We start from the raw sequence: 24,895 nt of genomic DNA on the forward strand, positions 1-24,895 counted from the left end.
GTTTCCACTTTTGTGAATCCTTGCAAAAAATAAGTTAAACTAATTTAATTATATTATAATAGTAGTTTAACATTAACGTGGCCACACGGTTAATTTTATGTTGTTCAGGGAGAAATTTTTGTTCGTGCAAATTTGACAGTGATCATTTGTCCAAATGGGATTTTCAAAGGGTAAATTTGTATAAAAAACATATAATCTAGACGATACTGATGAGCATGGATGGATAATTGTATCATCGTCCTTATCATATAGTATCATACATTATCCGCACAGAATCCTTCACCTGCTGGATAACATATATAAACGGGTGGCCATTACTGCTAAGGACCTTCCACATTTCACGGCCATGGTGGTTGTGACATCAACTTCACCTTCTTCCCTTTCTCTTCGCACTCAAATTTCCACTCCCTTCAGACCTATTTCGCCTCTCCTGTTACACTTCCACAAATTATACTGCAACCCAAAAAGAACGTCACGCACCCAAAGATCCTATGGACCCTTGTCTGTCAGAGCATACATGGAGAACCAGAACTCCATATCCAGTTTTGCAAATAAAGTCATCGGTGCTCTCCCCGTTATTGGCCTTGTAGCCCGAATCTTCAGCGATGAAGGCGGTGTTGGTGGGGATATTATCGACTTTGCGGAGTTCAGAAGACGAGTAGGCAAGAACTGCACTGTAAATGATTCCAGAGCTTTCTATGAATTCCAGGAGCGGCGAGGCCGGGTATTACATTTATTTTGTTTTATTTTTATCTATTATTGATTTTTATTATGTACTCGAAGATGTGCGTTTTGCTGTTATTGATGGAGTCAGTGGTATTTTAGGGTTATGAATTGAAATGAGTTTTTTTTTTTCTTCAGTAAGAAAATGTAGTTATTGGTAGTTCTGCATCAAATTAGTAATTGATTCTTGTTCAGGGTTGTTGCCTCTGGGTGTTATTGTTCTTATAGGAGTAAATATATGTGAAATTTGTACTAGGAGTGTGTTCTTAAGCTGAATTTTGCTTCTGGGTAGGCAGGGGAGCCTTTGTATGTGTTACTATCTTGCTGGCTAGCAGCAGTTGGTGCTGGTCTTCTCAAATCTGAGGAGATTCTGGAGGGCGTAGCGAGGATTCGTATATCAAATGACATTGAATTTGAAGAGCAGACTTTCATTGCCTTGATGAATGAAGCAAGAGAGGTTTGTCAATCTCATTTTAATTCCCTTTCCCTCTATTTTGAGTATGTCAGTTTTTTGGGATTGCATGATTCAAAATTTTCTTTTCTTTCCAGTTTCCACTATTATTTTGAGTCAGGCAAGTGCCAGCCTTTCAACGTGAATGCTAAGTATGTTTCATTTGAACTCCATTGTCTTATTGATAGCCCGACCTTTTATGCAATATATGAATGACTATACACCACTATTATCCCCCAAAGTTCAAACTCAGCTGTCGGGTTCTTCCTCAGGATGAACTACCATGGTAGAGTTGCTTAAGTGGAACTTCAACCTTTTTGTTTCTTCTTTTAGCAGGGGATAAGGCTGTGGCATGCGAATTTCCCAAATCCCTTTTGATGCGGCAACGCCTTAGATATAGGGCATTAGAATATGTGTGTGCATAATACGTAGTTTTTGAGAACTGTGCATTGTGGTGATTATAAAGAGAGCACAACAGGACTCAAAAGGTTAACAATGAATTCAGTACTGAATAAAAAGAAATGTGGGCTATCACTTTAAACCATCAGCACAAACAGTTTGCAGTTGAACTGGTGACTAAGAGCGTAGTAGACAATTTAATACATGTAGAGATGCTTAATCACTTCAAATATTTGGAAATGCAGTTTCTTATGGCAGAGTTTGATAGTGGATTTGGGGGTCTCCGTTCATTTATTTTTTAACCATGGGGAGCATATGGCTTTTCAGCATGATGTTCCGAAGCTAAATAAGTTATCACCGGTGCTTGATAGCGTGCAAGATAGAATGACGGGATATATGAGCTATATTTGAGATCTTGCATATATTCATTCATCTGTGTTTTGAACTTTGCTTTGTTGACACTGAAGGTTCTATTTTATATTTGAGCTACAGCTAACTAATTTTTGTTGGGGATTGGTGCATACTATAGAAACGAGCACGACTAAATGTTCCGACTCCTGCTGTACCCTTGGAGGTTCGAGCAGAAAAAGCTCTTGATGCTATTCACGTCTGCTGCTTCGGGAAGGATCAAATAGAAGAAAAAGATGAGGAACTGCTATGTATCATGCTTACTGCTGTATTCCCTTCAGTTAAGCAGTCAGAGATAGAAAGGATTATCAAAGACAAGGCCACAAAAATCGCGGAGGGCAGGGATGAGATCAATATTCCAGAGCCAACTCCACTTCCAAAAGAAGCTGTACAAATGCAAATGAAGGACCTCCAGTTCCTCAAGCAAAATGAGTCCTGAAAGGAGTGCTTCCCGGGAGCCGCTCAATTGAAAATTATAGATGAAAGTCGATGCAGTTTAGAATTCTAATCCTGTATTTACGGTTCCAAATGAGAATTTTACCCTTTCAAATGGGAACTGAGATGCATGATTTTAGAACAGATCAATTTATACTTTTGCCTTCAGCCCATCAGTCTGCATCAGATGAGTGCTTTTATATTCCCTGTTTCTCTATTTCTTGTCAAATTTGAGTAATCTTTTCATAATTATTATTATTTTTATATGTAGTAACACTTTTTCTGCTTAGGAAGTGCAAAATGAATATGATGTTTCTAAGTGAGTTCAAAATATGGGAATTGTTTCTCCAGAAGGGAACCATGTCCAGGTCTTGAAACAAGTTATGCTGCTCAAGCTTTAGGCTAATTCGTGATTATAACTCCAAGAAGTGATCAAGGTAGTTTCTGATAACATAAGCTGAGACGATTTTATTTAAAGGGACAAAAGCCCCACTTAGTACATTTTTGATACTGACTGAAGAAAAAGAAAACTCAGACTCAAAGAAACCCCATTACTAAAAGACACTGCTGACGATACGATGTCGGTGACAGACAAAAATCACTGGTATTGTGGTGCTATTTTGCCTTCCTTAACAATGTAATTCTGTGGAGGAAATTCTTCTCCCTTGAAGTACCTTTCGAGCATGTCCTTGGTTCCAGCAGCATAACGCAGCTGCAAAAATTTCGTTCATGATGATAAGTTAGAACATAACCAGAGGACAACGCGTCTAAAACAGAAAGGGAATGAAAAGTAAATGTTGGTCAATGTTTAGTGTACCTGTGCATCAATGGTGGTACCAGAAATATGAGGAGTCATAGCTTGGTTTGGCATGTAACGCCATGGATGGTCCTTTGGAGAAGGCTGTGGGTTCCAGACATCCCCACTGTAGCCTAAAGATCGGGAAAAACTTGGAAGCATGAGTTGCAGCAATTAAATTACTCAAAAACTAAATTATATTTGCAGCCTTCTGAAGACTTTTTAATGTTGTCATTGTGCCTCAAAAGACAATATTTAAAAAAATTCCAAGCAAAGTGTTATACCTAATGTTAAGTAGTTGTTTCTAGCCTTCTAGGTAGTTAAATTACCTGCAATATGTCCGCTGGAGCAAGCATCAACCACTGCCTGAGTATCCATGATTGCTCCACGAGCATTGTTGACAATTAGCACCCCTTTTTTCATCTTTGCAATCTTAGCTTTGTCAAACAGCCCCCTGATTCATAATATGGCAATTCTATGGTTACTTTTAGTTGCATCAGAAATCAGAATAGTGAAATAGACCATCGACAGTAAAAATAATCAAAGTTTGAAGCAAAACATCCATGTTGTATTAGCCGCAGAAGCTAACATAACAAAACTAAATCACTCATTAGATACTGAAATAATGACGTATATCTCTAGTCTGCTATACCTTGTCTTCTCTGTGAGAGGCATGTTAATGACAACTACGTCACATTTGGCAAGCATGCCATCAAGGTCTTCCTCGAACTTTGCTCCTGTCTGAGTCTCCAATTCTGGATCCATCTTCAACCGGTCGTGATAGAGGAGATTACAGTTGAAAGGCTTCAACCTTTGGAGTAAAAGCTTGCCAATACGTCCAGCACCAACAGTTCCCACCGTTTTCCCCTCAAGATCATATGCTCTATGTGCAATACCAGCCACATTCCATTCTCCCTTGATAACCTGCTGGTGTCCAGGTACGAAATTCCGAACAAGAATGAGGATCCTCATGAGTTCATCCTCAGCAACAGACACGACGTTGCTTCCGGTAACCTCTGCAACGGTCAATCCAGCAGCTGCAGCTGCCTTCAGATCAACATGATCGGAGCCGATTCCGGCTGTGAGAAGCAATTGCAAATTTTTGGCCTTTTTTATCCTCTCAGCCGTAACATAGGCAGGGTGGAATGGGGTAGTTATAAGGACATGGAGATCAGGAATATGCTTCTCAAGTTCTGCAATAAGAACATACAAAAATGAACATATTTTATGCCTGAATTTTTGTTCGAATATCTACTAATTATTTTGTATAAGTATAACACCGCAAACAATTCGTTGAGAAGTTGAACAAATAATAGCCCTAAAGTCTACAAACTATAGAATAATATGCAAAACTTACCACAGTTTGGTCCTTCCTTATCGTCAGTGACAATGTATTCGTGGCCTTGAGATTCCAGCCATTCACGAATGCCCAAGGCTCGTTCAGCAGAACCCAAAAAATTAGGATTCAGTGACGCATATTCATTTGCCTTGTAGAACACCCCCACAATCTTTTTGCCTCCTGCAGAGGCCTGTTTGCCATTAAACAAAGAATAAGTCATATCAGGAAAATTAACGCAACATGGATAAGGTTAAGTCATTGTCAAATCGGTTTCTCTAGTGATCATATTCTTCTTATCTGGAGTCAAGCGATAGGTTTGAACGAACTAGAATGAAAAATCTTAAATATAAAAGGATTACAAAATTGCTAAACAATAGAAAATAAAAGCAGTTTATTTTTCATTTTAGAAAATTTAACGTTGCCACCAGCCAAACACTGTGTATCTCTACAAAGCCACACCGAAGTGTCCGTCAATTTCAAAGGAGAGTCTCCGTACACGCGCCACCTAGATCTGCGCGTAACATGCAAAGACTCGATCCACACGGTTCAATCGCCGCAAAAAAAGAGTTTTTTGTCAGCAGCAAAATCCTTGATCAGTCTCAAAAAAATGGATGGAGACTATTTAGTGATAAACATGACCAAATGTAAACGAAAAATTAAATTAAAACAAATAATCGCATACATGGAGACTCCTCGTGAGAGTAATCGAAGAGTCTGATCCGGCCGATGATGAACCAAGAGCACGAATAGCAGAGCTCGCAACACGCTTCAACGCCATCGCCGTCAACTGAGAATTCCGAATTCGAAACCGAAAAGTTCGACTCCTGAAACAATAATTGATGAACTGTGAACTGGACTCTGACTGACGTTGAATTTATAGCAGGGGAAATCGCTGACGTGGTGAACTCATCTTAGCTCTGTGTTAGCAAATTTGGATTTGTTTTCTTTCCTCCCCCGGATAATAATGTCTATGGTATGTGCGATTCTAATGATTAGGAGTTCCATGCTCACATACTCACCGTTGGATCAGCATAATTGGAATTTCCGTACCATTATTGACCATCGGAGGGTGCGTATTGAACGAAATAATTGTAGCTCTCCGCCGCCGTTGGTCCGTAAACTGTGTTTCTGGTGGCAAACTTCAATTAATATTTTTCCTTGTATTCTTTTATTTACTCATGACAAGTCCTAAAGATATACATATATATCGGACAATTGCACTCACATTATCCAAGTGGATTCGTGAACGAGCTGCACATATCCCACATAAAATTTTGTCTATACAACTCAGAGATATTGAGATTCTTATCATAACCAACTTATTTTATGTAGGTGCTTTGAGAAATATATAACCTTATTTTAATATTGATAATTTATTAATATTAACATGAAATGTATTTTGGACGACATAAAATTCAAACAATTTCAAATATCAAAAATTAATATTGTCTATATATTAGGATAAAAAAACATATTATTAAACTGAAAAAAAAAATGATCAGTATTATATGCACCCCGCGTTTTACTAATTTTTCAACACCTCACTGATCCTATCATTTTCAATCCCAAATCTTCTTTGTTCTACTTCACGTACCTGAAGACGAAAATCCACTACAAACCTTAAACAGAGACGCACCCACTCCCAACCTTCCGCCGTCCTAGTGAAAGAGAGTTCAAGTCTAGAGGCCCACTTAAACCTTCACTCCCAAAACTCTCAAGCCAAATAAGGACCACTTCTCTATCGCCATTCACTCTTTCCTTCCATACAACTGCAACCCAAGCTCTATGGCGAGACCTCTTGCATAGTCGTCACAACCACGGGTAAAGGCGGCGTTGGAAATACCACCACTGCCAAGCATTGGTCCAACTTCGAGCTTCTCTACATCTCCAAACCCCGCTCGAAGCTCCCGCTAGGGTTTGGTGTCAAGGCACTCGTCCAGCTAGTCGATCCACTAAAACAGAAACCTGAGGGCTGCCCTAATTTCATCCTTATTGATTGCCTTGATAGACCTAGGCGTACACAAGAGGGGGGGGGTGAATGTCCCCAAATTCCAAGTTAGGAATTCCCTTTAAAAATTCAATCAAATTAATGCCAATTTAACAAATAGCACACAATTTGGACTCTAATGATTATCCTAATCAAGATTCAATCCAATGCACAATGTGATGCAATAATGTGAATGATTGAATATCAAATAATCAAGAATTACAAAATCGGATTTTTCAAACAATACCTTGCGCACAGATTTTGCAACACAGATTTCACTTATCAAACGATGTTGAAATGCAACGAAATTTTATGTGAAATATCACAACACCTTGATAAACACTATATCAAAAATTCAGATTAAAATTCAAAGTCTAGCTATGTGAACAGTGCACGGACAGATTAGTGGTCCAGAAAATTCTGCAATCAAAACACTTAACCTAATGGTTTAGAGAAACCTTCACTACTACAATTAACAACCTTAAACAAATTATTACCACACAAGGGCAGAAAATCAGTTTTAATGCAAGGTCTTGCAATGACCAAGAATAGTTTAGAAAGCAATTAAACACTTAATCAATCAACAAGCAAGCAAGGCAATCAAGAGAGTCGACACAACAATTTATAGTAGTTCGGAGACCCTTCTCCTACGTCTACTACCTAGGTTCACCAACCTAGGATTTTCCAACTTCCACTAAGGATGTGGTTTTCCCAAGAGCTCCACAAAACTCACAAGGGTTTTTAGGTCACCCTTGAAACTGAAGATTTCAAGACAATCTTCAAACTTTACAACTAAGGGTTTCAAATACTCCCTCAAACTCAACCTCAACAAGGTTCGTGCCCAATGAAGGGACTTTTACAAGGGTTTGGTACAAATGGTTCACTCAAGGTTTGCACTAAGCAAATAGGGTTGAGGAACACTCAAGAATCACAATATCACCTCACGGATTGGATAGAAAATGAAGAATAATGAGGATTTTCGAATATGAAAATACAAAGACAAATGAGAAGCACTCCATCTTTGCAAAAGCAAAATAGTGAGGAAACTTTTAGAGTGTGTTTGGATTGAGGGATTTGGAGGGGAGGGAAGAGAAGGGAAAGGGAGTTTCCTTCCAATTCCCTTGTTTGGATAGTTTATAAAAAATTGAGGGGAGGGATTTGAGGGGATTTGGGAGGAAGATCTTTTTAAATTTTTGTCAAAATTCTTTCCTCCCAAAATGGAGTCATTTGGAGGGAAGAGATTACTAATTAAGTTACTTATAAGTTAAAAACCTATTTTACCCTTGGACATAACACTTAAACATAAAAAATAAGGATAAACTAGTCAATTAAACTACTTTTCTTTCCTTTCTTTTTTTATCTATCCAAACATGAGAGAGGGAAATGTATTTTCCCTTCCATTCTCTTCCCTTCTCTTCCTTCCCTTTCCCTTCCCTTCCCTTCCCTTCTCCCCAAATCCCTCAATCCAAACACACTCTTAGAGTGGCTTGGGTAGAAGCTTTGATTCAATAGCACAAAGTAACTTGAAAGCTTGATTGTAGATGAGAGCAAAAGTAGGTTCTTCTTGCACAAAACTTCTCCAAAAATGAATATCGGGCAAACTCTTTCTTTGATGGAAATGGGGCTTTCATTTACAGCCCTTGGATCTTCTTTGAAAAGCTGATCTTAACCGTCCATATAAGCTAGCATCCATGGCCCTTAGATGAGACTGAAAATTGATCTCAACCTTACAAATTTCAGCCATTGCATTTGTCCTTTAGCTTCATCAATTGTCTTGTCACAAAGTTATAGTTTCTCATCTCAGCCCTTCAATAAAAAACTAGGCCGTTGGATCAAAGAGATATAGACTGTAAGCCTAGTAAAATCTTATCATTGACCTCAATAAAGGAATTAGGTTTAAGACCTTGTTTATTGAGGATAAGAGATCCTTCACTTCAGCACATATGTTCTCCTTCACGTGACCAAACATGTCCCAATAGCAAGGTTGACCCTTCACACGTGCTTGCAATAACATTCTTGAAAAGACCTTGTTGGCAACTTCATAGCCAAGCAAATTTAAACATGTATCTCTCTTGAATTCAAATGGGCTTTTTAACATTCCCTCCAATCTTTAAGCAAGCTTCTCTACAACTTTGTACAGACTACAGACCTAGGATCAAGACCATTCTTGGGTAGCTGGAATACATTACTCCTCAGAACTGAACTTTAGACATAACTGAACTCCCAATTGATTGTACCTACAAAGAATTTTGGTGTATAGACACCTCATTTTGCTTGTAAGCTTGTAAAAGCTTCATGCCTTGCACTTAGGTCAATCAATAGAAATAGGATTCAATAAATTCTAATTTATGTATGATAAATCATACTGAGCACATTAGAATGTACATGTCAAATTTCAAAGCAATATTCCTTCATATGGTCATTCAATATAGAAGAGAAAGCTCAACTAGCACAGTTTCAGGTTTTCACAGATGCAACAACTTCGAACATAAAATTGAACAGTAAGAAGGTGAAATTTGATCATTTACTCTGCATATGATGTGTTCATTTATGTCTTAACTAAATTTTAGTTCAAGAAACACATTAATCAGAATTCATATGACTAAGTTATGGCATTTAGAAGTTAGCATGCACACATTGACTTTTCAACAGTTTTAAATGCACAAGACATATCAGGTTCCAAGTCACTCAAGTCACTTAAAATATGATGAATCATGATTATAAATGTATGTTATGATGTTCAAATATGATTTCATGATTATCTTAATCCAATAGTATATTCTCAAAAGTTAAGCATGATTATCAATACATATCAATTCACTCGCTTGACATATTTACAAATTCATTAAATAATCAAATAGCATGAGATGGTGAATCATCAAAATTATACATGTAGGACCTATGGTCCAACATGCCTTGCCGTAATTGATGTCACATTCATCACTACCATCACACCAGCTCATGAAGTCATATTAGCTACAACGCCATATATCACGGCTTTGCATGACTGGGTTACTTGAATGCGACAGGATTAGGGACGTAAAGATGATTGTGAATCGAGTAAGGATGGATATGATTAAAGGGGAAGATATGATGTCAGTGTTCGATGTGTAGGAGATGGTAGGATTGGCGTTGCTTGGGGTTATACTAGAGGAATCAAAGGTGATAAGGGGTACAAAAGAGAACATATATGTGGGGTGCATATTGTGTTTTTTGAGAAAACACAAAAAGGGGTGTATTTGATATTGTTATATTTTTTATTTAGAATTTATTTAGTTTGGAGTGTACTCAATAAAAATGAGGTGATAAACTACGAAAAAGTCCATAGAAGTACACAAATTTAACAGTAGAAAGAATCATAAGTTATCAAATTATACTAGTTCTGTCTAATACTCGAGAAAAAACAAGTAGCACAAACATAAAAGGTAAAAAAAAGATAGTGCTTAAGAAAAATAGACCCGTAATGTCATGATCTCTTAACTCTACAACACTCACCATGAACAAATACACTATAACACAAAGCCATATAATATAACAACAACAAACATACATACATAAGTTTCGCAATCCAGGGAGTCGAATGAAATATTAGAGCACAAAACGACCAAATATACTAGTACTCTACATCCATGCCTTCAAGTAAAGCGAAACTCAATATCCCAACGCTAGATACCCAAGGCCAAAAAATTTAGACTAGGAAAATTCAATAGATTATTATAATTTTGAAAATACAAGAAAGAATTTGAAATGGGACTTGAGATGAAGAATATGTAACGGTTTCTACCGGTCTACAAGGAATTATTCTTCATAAATAGGTTTATTGATAATTTTAAAAATTATCTTTTTTATTTTACAATTTTTTTTTATTCCGTGTACCTATTGGAACATTTATTTAGAGTGACGATTAAGATAAGTTTAAACAGAAATGGAAATCGAGGCAAATGACTAAACGGAGGATAATAAAGTCTGTTTAGTCATTTGTCCCGATTTCCATTTTGGGGAATCTATTTGGAGACCCATGAAATACTTTCTAAAGACGCATTTTGTAATGTATTATTTTTTTAATATATATTCAAATCTTGTTTCATGATTATCTTTAAAATAACAATAACAATATTTACATTTTCAAGTATTACTTATCAAATCTCGTTTTTCTATGCAAGTCTTTTTAGAGCATTTTAACAAAACACTTTATTACATGTGAAACACATGTACAATTTCACCTACATTTTTCTACATTTCACGTGACTAACTTACTTTTGTGCAGCAATTATTTGTGCTTGAATGATGTAAGAATATTCTTTCAATAATTAAAGTTCTTTTTATTTGGTTTAAAAAAAATTGATAAACTACTTTCAAGAGACCCATTTCAAGTTTATTATCTTACTTTAACTATAATTTTTAAGGCTTTTCTAATTAATAACATTAAACTAACATATAATTTATAGATAAACTTTAAATATTATTATGATATTTAAATTTTACAATATTTGATGACAAACAAGTAATGGCACTGCATATATTAAAAAAAATTCATTATAAGAACTTAAATTATAATGATAAATAGATGGTCAGTATGCCGCACATTCATATCTGTATCTATGTCATTATACCATAATGGGTGGCATCAGATGATTTGGTACCATAGACACTCCAACATAATGATTTTGGTTGACAAATCCAATACAAATCACAACTTGTTCTGATGGTGGTGGTGGTGGAAAAGACCGCAGCGGTAGAAATGTCATGCATTGTATGTCGCTACACAAATTCAAAATAACATTGTATCGAGATGTAATTAAGTGACCCATGTCTGGCATACTCATCCAATAAACCAACGATGCAGGTCTATCACTTTCAAAAAATGTTAACGCATCTCTTATAGCAAAAGCCCTGTCATAACCTCCATACAAAGCTGCATACTCATCATGGAAATCGTTCAACTCTTGAAGCAAATCATATCTTACACGAGCCCATGAATTTTATCCTTCATCTATCTGCAACAAGTTTGCAATTGCACGAAAACCACAATTTTCGTCAGCAACAACATCTATGACACATGTAATAAACGGTCGCAATTGAATTGGAAATTGGTTGATATAAAAACTCTGTGAGCCCATCCATATGTTATTGCTTTCTTTCTCATGAATCGACATTCTTTTGCTTTTTATTGACGGAGGAACATAAGTTGATGAACAACTATGTCTATGTGGTACAACTGGAGAATCTTCAGTTAGTACATACTCAAAAGCAAATGGATTCCTGCCAGTTGACGTGTCAACCTTTTTAGTTGAGGATGGTCTACCATGTACTTGTTTCTTTACCTTGAGCTCTACAAGTGAAGTGATTGAAGGATTGATAATTTCACGTAATTTCCTTGACAATTCAATTTTACCTGATCGAGGCTTCATCTTGAATTGGTACGAAGTCTAGCTTCCTCCAAAAAGAATCGAAAGACGAAAGCAGAATTGGACGACATTGTAGAATGATATCTCATGGGCACATGATAAACCATGTGTGCGTCGGATTCTACAACCACAAGTTTGTGCATCAATACCAACATTCTTAGAACGTTGCACCTCATTTAAAATGTGATATAATCCCGCAGATGAAACAAAACCTCTAAGTTCTTTGAATATCTCAGGTTTGAAATCATGTTGCACCACATTGATAACTTATTGCAATTAGTGAGAACATTCTTTCCAATATGCCATTTGCACAGTAAATGTGTTGATTCAGGAAAAACAATACCAACAGCTTTCATCATTGCTAAATCTCTGTCTGTCAAAATCACACGCGAAAATGAACATCCATCCATTGCTGTTCACAAGCAACTTATTGCCCACCTATAATTTTCTTCCTTTTCATACTGGAGGAACACAAATGCAATACAAAAAGGTATCTCCGTTGATGTAACACCAATAATTTCAAATAGAGGAATACAAAATCTGTTGGTCTTATATGTTGTGTCCATAATCAAAACAAAAGGAAATGCACGTAGCAAATTTAACGAACGAGGATGAAGAAAAAATAACTCTTAAAGTTCATTCGACCCACTATCACTTCTATGCCACCATATGTAGTCATGTTGGCTAATCTCAAACATCAGTTGTTGTAGTTGAGATCTCCCAGCCCTTTCTGCAACCCGATATCTTTGATGAGCATTGTAGATTGTCTACAACGTTGACACATTTTGTGGATCTTTTGCCTTTAATGTAGACAATATTTCACGAGGTTTAACCAGGCTTCTTGACATATCTATCAGCATGCTAGTTTCATCTTGTGATAATCTACCAGCATATGAATGTCCCTCCATATAAGTTGTAGCAGGATGATTATGGACCCCACAAGTAACCCTTAATATCCAGTCATCATCAATTTTCAACTTCATTCCCTTTAATCGGAATGGACAATTACATTTTTTAGTACCTGTCAATTTCGATGAAGGTTTACTAGGACAATATTCTCCACTTCGCTCACGTTGGATAAGCAATTTAGGTTGTCTACCTAATCCACCCTGGCGTGAACTAGATATAGTTAAAACAAATCCGAGAGCTTGTCCAGTAGACCGCCCCCATTCAATCAAGTTTTCGCGACAATTAAATACCTATATATAATAGAAATGTTAGTATGCATTATCGTACTATTTTTATATTGTATAAATTAAAAAAATTAATCAATCGCGTACCATATTTGTAGTAAATTGATCTGTATAATCAACTTCTAATTGATTATTTCTTTCTAAAGGTTTGTTAACTTCATGTTTTGTTGTAAACGAACCTTCCTAAAAAATAAAATACATAGCCGAATTACAAGGATTATCATCAACAAAATTCACATATAATTTATTAACAAATTAATTTTACCTCACTAGAACCGCTTGATAAATGAAGATCTTCTGCCCATTTTCTAAGTTGATCATCCATGTTGAATTTCAGTACAAGGTCTTGAATAACCTATACGAATTCTCACAAGGAGAGAGATGACCCTTCTCTTACGCAGATATGGAGATGGAAGAATGGTAGGATAGATGAAGACATGAGCACCGAACACACCTATCTATGCATGATCTAGATATATCATATATATATATATGTATGGATTTATGATTTTATAAGAGAAGAAATGAAGTTCCTAATAATCTCAGCTCTGTCTGACTCAAGTCTCTCTGCAACAATATCTCTTATTAGCTCTTACCAATGAAAAGGGTAAAAAACAAGTGAAGAGAGTGACGTGGTTAAAAAGGTAGAGAAAAAGATATCTATCTTTCATTCATTACCCTTAGGCCTAGCACAAATAATTGTTGCACAAAAGTAAGTTAGTCACGTGAAGTGTAGAAAAATGTAGGTGAAAATTGTACACGTGTTTCATATGTAATAAAATGTCTTGTTAAAATGCTCTATAAAGACCAAAACAAGATTTGATAAGTAATACTTGAAAATGTAAATATTGTTATTTTAAAGATAATCATGAAACAAGATTTGAATATATATTAAAAAAATAATAAAATATAAAATGAGTTTTTAAAAAGTATTTCATGGGTCTCCAAATAGACTCCCCTTTCAATTTTTCTACAATCTTATTGTTGATTGATTAGACATCATTAATATAAAATCATAAGGGCAAATGCAGTGAAGTGGTATTGGGCCAACAAAGATGTTGTCTTTTGCTGATGTGGCTGTATTGTAAAATGTGTTTTGCTTATGTGACTGTATTGGGATAAGTGTTTTGCTGATGTGGATGTATTGATATTTAATGTTTTGGTGTAGTTTTGTTGTGGATAATATGGAGGAATGGAATGTTGTTGGGTTGGGTGGAAAGAGAAAGTGTGTGGGAAGAAAAAGTGTATAGAAATTTGTGTTTTGCTGATGTGGTTGTATTAGAATACATGTTTGACTTGACTTTTTGTGTAATAGAGGTGGAACCGGGCCAACAAAAATGTTGGCCCAGTAAATTGTTTCTTATTGCATTTGCCCTAACGATTAAAACATGTTCTCTCCGACATTGTGCGCGAATGACGTTTTCTTGCGGGGCATTGGCGTGCTAGGAAATTTGTGGAGTCACATCCACTCATTTTTGGTGGGGTTACTATTTTGTGGTTGGTCAAACAAGTAGAACCATGTTCTATTTTGGAATGAGACTTCAATTCGGACTCAAATTCTTCTGTGTGTGAAAATGACATAATACAATTTAGGAGTCAGAATTAGAGTTTAAGATTTAGAGTTTAAGTTTATGGTTTAATTTTAAGTGTTTATAAGGTTTATATTTAGTATTTATAATTTTTTTCTCCAAAATATAGTTTATTTTAATATTATGAACATCAAAATATTCGATCGAATATTTTAATTTATAATTTAGCATAATTTTGGAGAGAGAGTTGAAGTCGGAATTGGAGCCTCCCTTATTCCGTTTATTTTGTGATTTTAGTGTAATAGATGTGAGACTCAATATTTATTTTGGTGTAAATGTGAGTGTGTTAAAGGTGGGATCTACTTGGAGAGCAAACATAAAGGTGACAACTGGACTTACGGCGGCCCAAGCGTACCACGATCCATGGGCCACAATAGCCAGGCCCAAGATCCCGACAAAACAAACATCCGCGCCGCTTTTGTCAGACACAGAACAGTAGAAAACTGTCAGAAAAGGAATTGAAGGGAGAAGCAAAACTGAATCCGTGCCCAAACCAAATCGCAGAGTCAGCCTTCGGTACCAGAAGTGGAAAGTACTGATCCATGTACTCGTCGAAAGCACGGAGAGGGACAGGACAGCCAGCGAAGTGGAGCAGTTGATGGTTCAGGATCAGGTGTTTCGTATTTACGACATCTTCGCCAATATTCCTCAACAAGCCAAAACGTTGCTGTGAAATTTCTTCAACTGGTTTCCGCAATTGTGGTTATCGTTTTCTAATTTGTGAGAGTGCTTGATTTCGATGATTTTTATAGGCTTGAGATTCAGCGTGATAACCACTTCGGGTTCATAACAAGAGGTCTCACGAAACTCGCTACATCTTTCTGCGTGTTGGATGCTAAGTAGGTTTCTCTCTCGCTTTGCCCTTCAAATTGGGGTTTGTATGTGATTGGGCTGATAGTAGTTTCAATAATCAGAATTTGATGACAGTGCATCTTGGTTGAGAAGATGTTTTTTGTTTTCCTCCCCTTTTCTGCGTAATTTGTAACTATTTTGTTCTGTATATTGATTTTGATAAATAGATGTTCAGATTGTAGCCGTTCGAATTCCAGTTTTGTATGCAATTGAGCTAAGAGTTGTTTCATTAATTACAATTTGATGGCCAATTTATGCTTAGGTTAGGGCTAGCTTGTTTTAGACAAAGCATTTTGATTGAGATTTTTTTTTGGCGTAAATAAAAATTCAGATAATTGCAGTAGTCATTTGGAATCCTTTTGTGCCCCACTATTGCCTAATGCAGTTGACCTTGGCTTTATTACTGGATCCTGCACTCAATTGCTTTACTGGGGGATTCTGTTGATGATCAACTGGAAAATAATACCATTGGATTTCTTAACCGTTGTCAGGTATGCAAAGTTTCAATAGAGTCTTATTAAAAAAATTTGCCCTTCCTCTTTGTATTTGAGAACCAACTTTTTTGTGTTTCGTTTCTCCCTCATTAGATCTTCAGCCTGTTTAGATATCAAATTCATGATTGAACACATCACGTAGATCACAATTTTCAGTTTTTGAGCAAGATCACATTCATTGCTCACTGCATTTATATGTGGGGTTTTATCTCCAAACTTCAATTGCTATTTTATGTCTTACTTGTAACATCTAGTGGCAGCCACTGTCAAATTTTATATTTTCATCTTAATGGTTACAGATCCCCTTGATTTTCATTTTCCCTTTTAATTATTCCTAGTGTATAATCTTTTTTTAATGTTGTTGCTATTATGTTTGAGGCATGACTCAAACAGCAGATACGGCGGTTGACCTGCACAGGCAAGTTAATGCTTGATTGTTTGGCTAAAGCGAGTATACTGTCAAATTCAGAACTATCTCTCTGTAGCTTATTCTCTGTCTCTTTCCTGTCTTTTTCTTTCTTTCATTTAATGTCATGCCCATCGGGATGAAAGTGTAATTCTGGTCGCAATCTGTAAATAATGTGCAAATAAAATCTGATTGGTCTTTCAATATGCAAAATTAACACATTTGATGGCTCGATAATTGTGGATTTCTCTGTAGACATACATGTTGAATGAGATTTGAGCTCTTGTTTGTAATCTTTCTAATATATCCAATCACTTTTTCAGAATGCATGATGTGGGGGAAATTGATGTTCGTGCTTGCTATACAGCAGTTTCGGTTAGTCATGCTTCTCTCTCTCTCTCTCCATGCAGACAAATAGACAATATAAGCGAATTACTTAGTATACGAAATGGTTGATTATGGCGTTGGCTTGCTAGGAGAGACATCGGTAGGAAGGATATCATATCATTTCAGCTAGCTTCTAGCTCGATAAGGGAGGAATAAAAACCTTCCCTTGAGCCTGGTTGGTTTTTCTAAAAAATTCTTTCGAGCTCAAAAAATGAGTTGAATATTCCTTAGAATTATTTTTAAGGAACAAAGGGGTTTTTGCTGCTGTTCACTCACAGCACTAGCGGTATTGGTTGTGAGGGGGAGGTAATATGAAAGTTTACATCATGCGCTGCCTTTCCATCATGTGTATCTTCTTCTATTACTACTTCTTGAAGTGCCTTGTGGATCTGCTGATTTTTGTTTCTGTTGAGCTTCCTGTTCCAATACTTTCTCATCTTCCATGAGTTTTATGATGAATGCTTGACTCATGTAGCCAAGGAACCAAATCAGTATTTTTCACTTGGCTTTCATATATGTTCACCATTATCATTTGCCTCTAAACTCGCCAGCTATAGGAAAATTTTCTATTGTTAGATAGGTTAGTAAATTTTGAACATCTTTTAAACAGGTTGAAGGTTCTTTCCTTTTGTTTTTTGAATGCATTAGCTACTTTCTTATTGGTCTGCCGATAAATTGTGGTATTAGTATTTGGTTCCATGCTTATTTAAGCTTTGTAATGGAATTAATTTTGTTCCTGAACCTGGTGGCGAGTCTTCTGAACATTTTGGATGATGAGCTGATTCAGAATCTTGGAAACTATATCATGAGGTTCGTCAAAATGAATTTCACTATCAGTCCTGGCATTTTTCTGTTTAGGCTCTCTTTCATTTATGTCGTGCCTGTTTCAGGACTTTTTTAATTTTAATTTTTTTTGACCTGTTTGTCTCCTTGTTGTTAATTCTTTTTATACAAGTGCAGTGGCATGACGATGACTCGTCAAAAAAAGTTAAGATTGTAACTCCATGACTAATCAAAAAGAAAATGAAATAGATAAACCTATGCAATAACAATTATGGTTTCTACGCAATGTCTTTTAGATGAGGAAGTGATCACACCCCTCACACAAGCACAAATACTGCAATTTCCCTATAGCACTAGATGTCCTCATTCTGGAATCTTCTTGTGTGAGGAGGAAACACCATTTTGAAGCTCAACTCATGGATGACTCACTAAGACAAGGTGTAACATAATATACCATGATGCAGCAGACAGTATTGTATTGAAAAATGTGTATCATCTTCTTTTAATAGTGCTTCAATTATTGCTATTATATTGTGGTGATTTCCGTTTATGGTATTGAATTTTTTGTAGAGTTTGTAGCAAGGGAGTGTGAGTTCAGAGTGGAGTTCAATATTATTAGGCGAGTAAGTTATGATAATTTGGTTTTACCTGAAAGATTCTGTCTATATGAGCAGATTTGATTTGATGGCTTGTCCACATTCATGCCGCCCATATCAGGTTTTGAGCTTAACTTAGAGCCTTGGCGCATTGAAAGCAAGAATATGAAAGTTTTGCGCTAATCGCACAAGTCCTTACAATTTGTATGAAATAAGGGACGTCTTGTTGTTTGTAGAAATTCTAGTGGTGGAAGAATATCCTTGTTCTGGACATGGAAAATTCGGTTGTTGAATGAAGTTTGGAAGATGAGTCTCGATCTAGGACAAGGCACAGTCTTCCCCTTGAATAGAAACACAAGAGGTGGGTATGTTGTTCTTTAATGGAGGTTAGTAGTGATTGGTTTTAGGCAGATGATGTAGGTTTGGTAGTTGGAAGCTGCAAGCATACAGTTGGAAGCTGACTGATCTAAGGAAGAAGAAAACCTGAATAATTAGTCATGGGAAAGATAGGAATTAGGATGTGTCAAAACTTAATTAGATAAAAAAGAATTTGGTGTTACAATGCTGTCCTTGTGTGCAGAACCTGTAGGATTGGATGGGTAAAATATTAGTTGAATTAAGAGTTGCAACAAATATCAAAGATGACTCATGCAATTTGTCTTCGATACTTGATCTGCATAGTGTCTCAGACTCTTGGCTGTACTTAGCCGGTATATCTTATGGTACTAAGTCAACGTTCGTCGGGTGCGAACTATCCAGTTGCATCTCGTGCTTTTATTTGTCTTTATTATGGCTTTGATTCTTTTTTTATATGCCATATGCTTGTGATTTAAGCGGGAACTATGTGATCATTTCAGCTGTCAGACTTACAAAGGTGGCATTTCGGGGGGAACCTGGTCCTGAAGCTCATGGTGGGTATGTTTCCGCTGATTATTTTTGTGTGTGAGGTGCAAGCGCGATTGCATAACATTAGTGCATAACATGTTCTTTCTGGGATTTCCCTCTGGTGCTTACTTCTCGTGCCTGTGCATGTAATTTTTGCCAGTATCATATATCATTTCCTCCAGTCCGTGCATTACAGCTTTGATTATTTGTTTTCAGTTACACCTTTTTGTGGCTTGGCTGCGATGATTCTGATCAATGAGGTCCATTGTTTGGACTTGTCTCGTTTAATTGTAAGAACTTGTTTGTCTACGCCATTGATCAAGTACTGGCAAAGTCATTGCAGATAATTACTATTTCTTATACACTTAATGCTGGATATTGAACACATAATTTTATTAATTACATGTTATTGCCATTGTATTAGGATTGAATGGTATTTCAAGTTTTCAACTAGGAGTTTAAGGTGGATTTCAGGGGAGAACAAATAAATTGGTTGATGCTATTCCTTCTGGCAGGTGATCTTGACTTTTTTAGTGATTAAAATTAGCAGTCCATTTAATTTATAGTGATTAAAATTAGATCAATGACCAGGGAGGTGTATTTGCATTTATTATGGAAATATTGTTCGATTGGCAATGATCACATTGTGCCTCAAGATACAGGAGGAGGCGACTGCTCTACATATAGCCCTTACAGTACCACAGGATCTGATATTTCCGAAGGGGAAGAAGGTTTAGATGGAATTTCATCTCAGACTGATGATACTTGCCATTTTAAACAGGACGGTATGCTATGGATAAACTTTTCCATCTCATGATTCTTGTTACTTATGTCATTGCTGACATATATATTTCTGCAGATCTGGAGAATGCTTCCTGTTCTGTGAATCCTACCAATATTTAGTCTAGGGGCGAAGCCAAGACTTCATATGAGGGGGGTTGCATTGACGGACAAAGAATTTTATATTGGGGTAGGCAAAGTTAAGCGGGGTCAGCCTCCTGAATTTTTTTAGATTATCTATTAATTATACATTCAAAAGTACAAAAATAACACTAAAAATAAAAAATTATAAAATATGATATATAATAATTGTTACATGTCGTTTTGTTTCTAAATTGAAAATTCAGGAGGGTTTTTTATGTAAATTAGTATATAAAAAAATTTTGAAGGGGGTCGGCTGCCCCCTAGGCAAGGGTAGCTTTGCCCCTGATTTAGTCACAGTTATATTAAGATGCATACAGGGATGGAAACTCCTTTTCACAGCTTGGTATTGCAACAGTTCCTACTTTTATGTTCACAGGTATGCATGGCAGTGGTAACTGGATTGCTGACTTGATGAGATTGCATGTGTAGTTTTTACGTTATTGGCTATTTTTTAGTCTCTGTGAATTGTGAAAAGCCTGAAACTTTGCACCACCGCAAATGTCTCCATCCCACATCGTTTTGTTGGATTTATGGTATTCTTTAGCTGGAATTGAAGCCAAATTTATACTAAAAGCAGCGTGACACGTCCATTCATTTCAGTTATTCTGGGCCTACTTCACGTATGTATATAATACCGTGTGTTTGGTGCAGCGAAACCGGAAGCGATGCTGCTGACAGTGGTTCCGCTGCACCAAACGGTGCAGTGTCTTAAGCGAATCTGCTCCACGCCCAGAAAAAAGCTCCCATGAGGAGCTTTTTTCTGGGTGTATGAAGCGGTTTCACATTTTTTTTCTTTTTTTTTAAAAAATTAATGTTACATGGGTCCATGAATGATTAAACTTTACAGAATGGGCCCCACTTTTGTCTCCTAATGTGCTTTGTAAAATATTTTTATTTTAGTATTTTCAATACTTTTAATTTTACACGTCATGTTTAGTTGTAATATAAAACATTTTATACGTAATTTCTATGGGCCCCACATTTTATTAAATATTTAACTTAACAAGTTATTATAATTTAATTTTAAATATTTATGCTTAAAATTAAATTTTGTAATAAATCATATTTATTAAATTAAATTTAAGATTAAATTAATAAAAAATTATTATAAAATCATATTTATTATATTATTCTAATATTAAATTTAATAACAAATTTTAATATAAAAATCATAAAATCTAATGTTATAATATTTTAATTCAACAATTTTTTTGTTAGCGTAAGATTTTAGTTCGTCAAGCATTTAATAACATATTTCATAGCTTTAAGTTCAGTTTTTTTTTTTTTTCAGTTTTTTTGTTATCATTGAAAATCAATCTTTCCGCTCTACCAAACGGACCTATTGTCTAGTAGATAGTTTACAAAAGTCTATCTAATAGTTTGCAGTGGACTTTGACATGTTATTTTCGTTCTTGTTAGTTTTTGTCAGTCAACCTGGGTTAGACTCTCACACAATGTGGTCACTGCAGGACCAGGAGGGGGGATCCAGAGATAAGCCTGGGAAGCATAGAGACTATCAGCACACATGTTACTGTCTAAGTGGGCTCTCAGTGTGTCAACACAGCTGGAATAAGTATGAGCATTCTCCCCCACGGCGGGGATAGGGGGGGCTGGAATTATTCCAGCAATTTCACCCCATCTCCACCATCCAATGCAACAATACATTGATTTGACAACACTACACTTAATGCATTCAATGGTGGAGATGAGGTGGAATTGCTGGAATAATTCCACCAAATCCTTTTCCCCCCACGGCGAGGGCTGTTTTGCGTCCCAATTCGAATCTCTTGGAACCCATCTATCCTCTCTAGTACAATGTTCTCAATGACATTTTCTCCTCTCAGTACTAGTGCGATGCATATTTTCTTTGTTCACAAAGACAGTATAGAGTGTTTTGTTCTGGACTTTGATGATATATGAAGGATGGATGGCTCTCCTTGAGTGGATCTCTAAGGGGAGAGTGAAACCTAGTTCAAAATTTTGGATTGTATTGTTTTGCTCTAACCTTTACATAAATCGTTCAGTCAGGTAAAGTTACTATTTACTGTTTCTCTATGGGTAAAAGTTTTTTTTTTTATTCAACTTTTCTTCAAATTTTTATCAGGTGAGCACTGAGTATTGGCAATTGGTTTGGCATGTCAATTTTTTTTCCTCGAATATTAAAAGGGGACCACGTCAGCTTTTGATATCTGCAGGACTGAAACTTCTTAGTTGTTAGATCTTCCTCTCTGTGTTCGGGAGAAAGTTGTCAACCCTTTTATGTCAACAATCCCACGTCTTCAACTCTCATCTCTTCGCCAATTTTCACCTATCACCGTAGAATCCAAACCCACAAGAGATGGAAGGAAAAAACCCAAAAGAAATTGAGAAAAAAGACATAGGGGAAGTGGAGAAAGAGAAAGAAGAAGAAGATGAAGAAGAAGAAGAAACAACACAAGAACACCATGATCAAACCATCGCAAACCCTCCCTTGCTGCTGCTACCTTCACCTCCCCAATCCCATGACCATCCCAATTCCAAAAGCCCACCGTCACCCTTAGATTCCCCACCAGATACCAACCAGCCAAAGAACCCACCGTCTCCGGCGCTAGATACAATCAAGTTAGTTGGTTCCATAGGCCCAGACACACATAGAGACGTCGAATTCCATGACCATCCCAATTCCAAAAGCCAACCGTCACCGTTAGATTCCCCACTAGATACCAACCAGCCAAAGAACCCACCGTCTCCGCCGCTAGATGCAATGAAGGTAGCTGGTTCCATAGGCCCAGACACACATAAAGAGGTAGAAGAAGGTGAAAGGAAACCAAGGCCAAATCAGTCGATACGGAGGAGAAGTAAGAGAAACAGTCTTGTCAGAAGGGCTTTATTGGGGTTTAGGATTTTTGGGTTTTTGTTTTCAATGGTTTCCTTCTCTGTTTTGGTGGCTGATAGAGATCAGGGTTGGGCTATCGATTCCTTTTATCGGTACAAGGAGTTCAGGTCAGTGAGTCGATACAGAGTCGTTAACTCGTTTGTTGACTAACGGGTTCGTCCTATTTGTCTATGTAATTAATTGAATGCCTTGTTGATTGATTGCAGGTACTGTTTATCAGTGAATGTGATTGCTTTTGTGTACTTGGGTGCCCAAGCATTTGATCTAGCTTACTCTTTGTCCACTGGAAACCATAAGACCCGAACCCAGCTCCGTTATTATCTGGACTTCTCCATTGATCAGGCAAGCTTTCTTTCTATCATTTTATGAAATAGTAATGAATTCATTCATCATACCTAACCTGGGTCCATGTAGTTTTGGATTATGTAGAGGCCCACAGTCGGTGTATTCTTTCGAAAAGGTCATCCAGAATATGTTTGGACCAGTTGGTTTCTTTTTTCTTTTTTCACTTGTAGAATCTCTTTGGTCTTGAACAACTTTTGGATTACTTTATAGTTCCATTCTTGGTCATTATACTTCCTTTGCTTTACAATTTTGTTCTCTGCTTTTGAAGAAAGTTTTTACTGAAAATGATATTAATTATTCTCTTCAATTTTCACTTGTGGGGTCGTGAGTTGTCATCACTGGATGTGTCAAATTGCTTAGTGTGCAAGCATCATTAGTTTTAACTGAAAGGGCATTACAGAAAAAGTGAAGATTAGGATCAGCAGTAGTTGAGACATTTGAGTGGGATGATGAAATGTAAAAATCATGTTTGGTGATGCAACTCCAAACGCTTTAATTGATGGCCTGTGATGAAAAATAAGAACAATAGCGATGGCGGAATTGGAGCTTGTGCTTGTCACTTTTTTGGTGTCCAAATAAATGTTATTTTCTTGGGCTCAAATACATGTATTGGTGCTATGATATGTTGCCAAGGATTATTGGTCTACAATTACATGACTACTTGCAGAAATAGCAGCTAGAGATATAGTCCGCATATGCGGTAGAACAGATAATGATGGCCTAATGATTCCATATAGATGAAATATGGCAGAAAAATATGTAGAGGCATTGGTGGTCGTCTGATGATCCCAAATAGATGTAGTATGGCAGTGATCTGATGATCCCAAATATGAAAAGGCAATGGTGGTCTGGTGATCCTAGATAGATGAGGTATGGCGGAAAAAATGTGCAGATTCAATAATGGTCTGATGGTCCAAAAAGATTAATTATGGTAGAAGGCAAATCGCTTGTGGCATAATGTTCTTGATTCACATCATAAACAAACTAGATCAAACGCTTGAATGAATGATATGAGACACATTGCGTAAAATATTAACATTTTTACCGCAGCAATGTCTTATCAATCAGTAACTAGCTAGGAAACCGAGAATTCAATCGTCTAGAATTTTCTGTAAAAGTGATAACGAATTCATAGTAAATGGATTTTTGCGTGCGCTTAGTGATAGTTATAAAATTTTCTAACAAATACATATTTGGAAGAACAGATCTACTTGACTAGAACTGTGCACTTGGTGTAATTTGAAATTGCAGGTGTTGGCCTATCTTCTTCTATCATCATCATCATCGGCTGCAATCCGAGTTGATGACTGGCAGTCCAACTGGGGCAAGGATAAGTTCCCAGAAATGGCAAGAGCGTCTGTGACCTTTTCATTTCTAGCATTTGCAGCCCTAGCCTTCTGCTCCCTCATGTCTGGTTATATTTCTCTCGAGTCCATGTGATAGTTCCTACCACCTCCTTGATCTATCTAGATTCTAGAGAGCAATCATCCCTTGCCTGGTTGTGATAGACTGCTCATAGAAAATGCAGACTAAATATTTTACTATATACAGTTATTGTATGTTTTCTTTGAAACTTTTGTCAATGATCACATAATATATTCAGTTGGACTGATTTTCTTA

At 36.6% G+C, this 24,895-nt stretch overlaps 4 protein-coding genes and 2 pseudogenes across 4 annotated transcripts; 4 read left to right on the forward strand and 2 right to left on the reverse strand.

Moving 5' to 3' along the window:
* The first annotated feature begins 247 nt into the window (after positions 1-247).
* Positions 248-2,633, forward strand: LOC120009423 (photosystem I assembly factor PSA3, chloroplastic). The gene is made up of 3 exons (XM_038860023.1): positions 248-724; positions 1,016-1,180; positions 2,103-2,633. The coding sequence occupies exons 1-3, from the start codon at positions 347-349 to the stop codon at positions 2,418-2,420; spliced, it is 861 nt and encodes a 286-aa protein (XP_038715951.1). The 5' UTR covers positions 248-346; the 3' UTR covers positions 2,421-2,633.
* Positions 2,634-2,801: 168 nt separating this feature from the next.
* On the reverse strand, positions 2,802-5,399 carry LOC120009422 (formate dehydrogenase, mitochondrial). Its single transcript, XM_038860022.1, has 6 exons — positions 5,234-5,399; positions 4,570-4,741; positions 3,865-4,405; positions 3,542-3,666; positions 3,234-3,346; positions 2,802-3,128 (listed from the first exon to the last, which is right to left on the reverse strand). The coding sequence occupies exons 1-6, from the start codon at positions 5,327-5,329 to the stop codon at positions 3,015-3,017; spliced, it is 1,161 nt and encodes a 386-aa protein (XP_038715950.1). The 5' UTR covers positions 5,330-5,399; the 3' UTR covers positions 2,802-3,014.
* Positions 5,400-5,515: 116 nt separating this feature from the next.
* On the forward strand, positions 5,516-10,483 carry LOC120008679 (annotated as a pseudogene).
* A 2,230-nt stretch (positions 10,484-12,713) lies between these two features.
* Positions 12,714-13,464, reverse strand: LOC120008680. Its single transcript, XM_038859063.1, has 3 exons — positions 13,405-13,464; positions 13,227-13,322; positions 12,714-13,145 (listed from the first exon to the last, which is right to left on the reverse strand). Exons 1-3 carry the CDS (start codon positions 13,462-13,464, stop codon positions 12,714-12,716), a joined length of 588 nt encoding a protein of 195 aa, XP_038714991.1.
* A 1,697-nt stretch (positions 13,465-15,161) lies between these two features.
* On the forward strand, positions 15,162-20,242 carry LOC120009313 (annotated as a pseudogene).
* Positions 20,243-21,804: 1,562 nt separating this feature from the next.
* LOC120009312 (CASP-like protein 4A1) lies at positions 21,805-24,895 on the forward strand. Its single transcript, XM_038859849.1, has 4 exons — positions 21,805-22,083; positions 22,160-23,037; positions 23,137-23,272; positions 24,527-24,895. The coding sequence occupies exons 2-4, from the start codon at positions 22,394-22,396 to the stop codon at positions 24,713-24,715; spliced, it is 969 nt and encodes a 322-aa protein (XP_038715777.1). The 5' UTR covers positions 21,805-22,083; positions 22,160-22,393; the 3' UTR covers positions 24,716-24,895.

Source organism: Tripterygium wilfordii, chromosome 11 (assembly GCF_013401445.1).
Source record: "Tripterygium wilfordii isolate XIE 37 chromosome 11, ASM1340144v1, whole genome shotgun sequence".
Lineage (NCBI taxonomy): Eukaryota > Viridiplantae > Streptophyta > Magnoliopsida > Celastrales > Celastraceae > Tripterygium > Tripterygium wilfordii.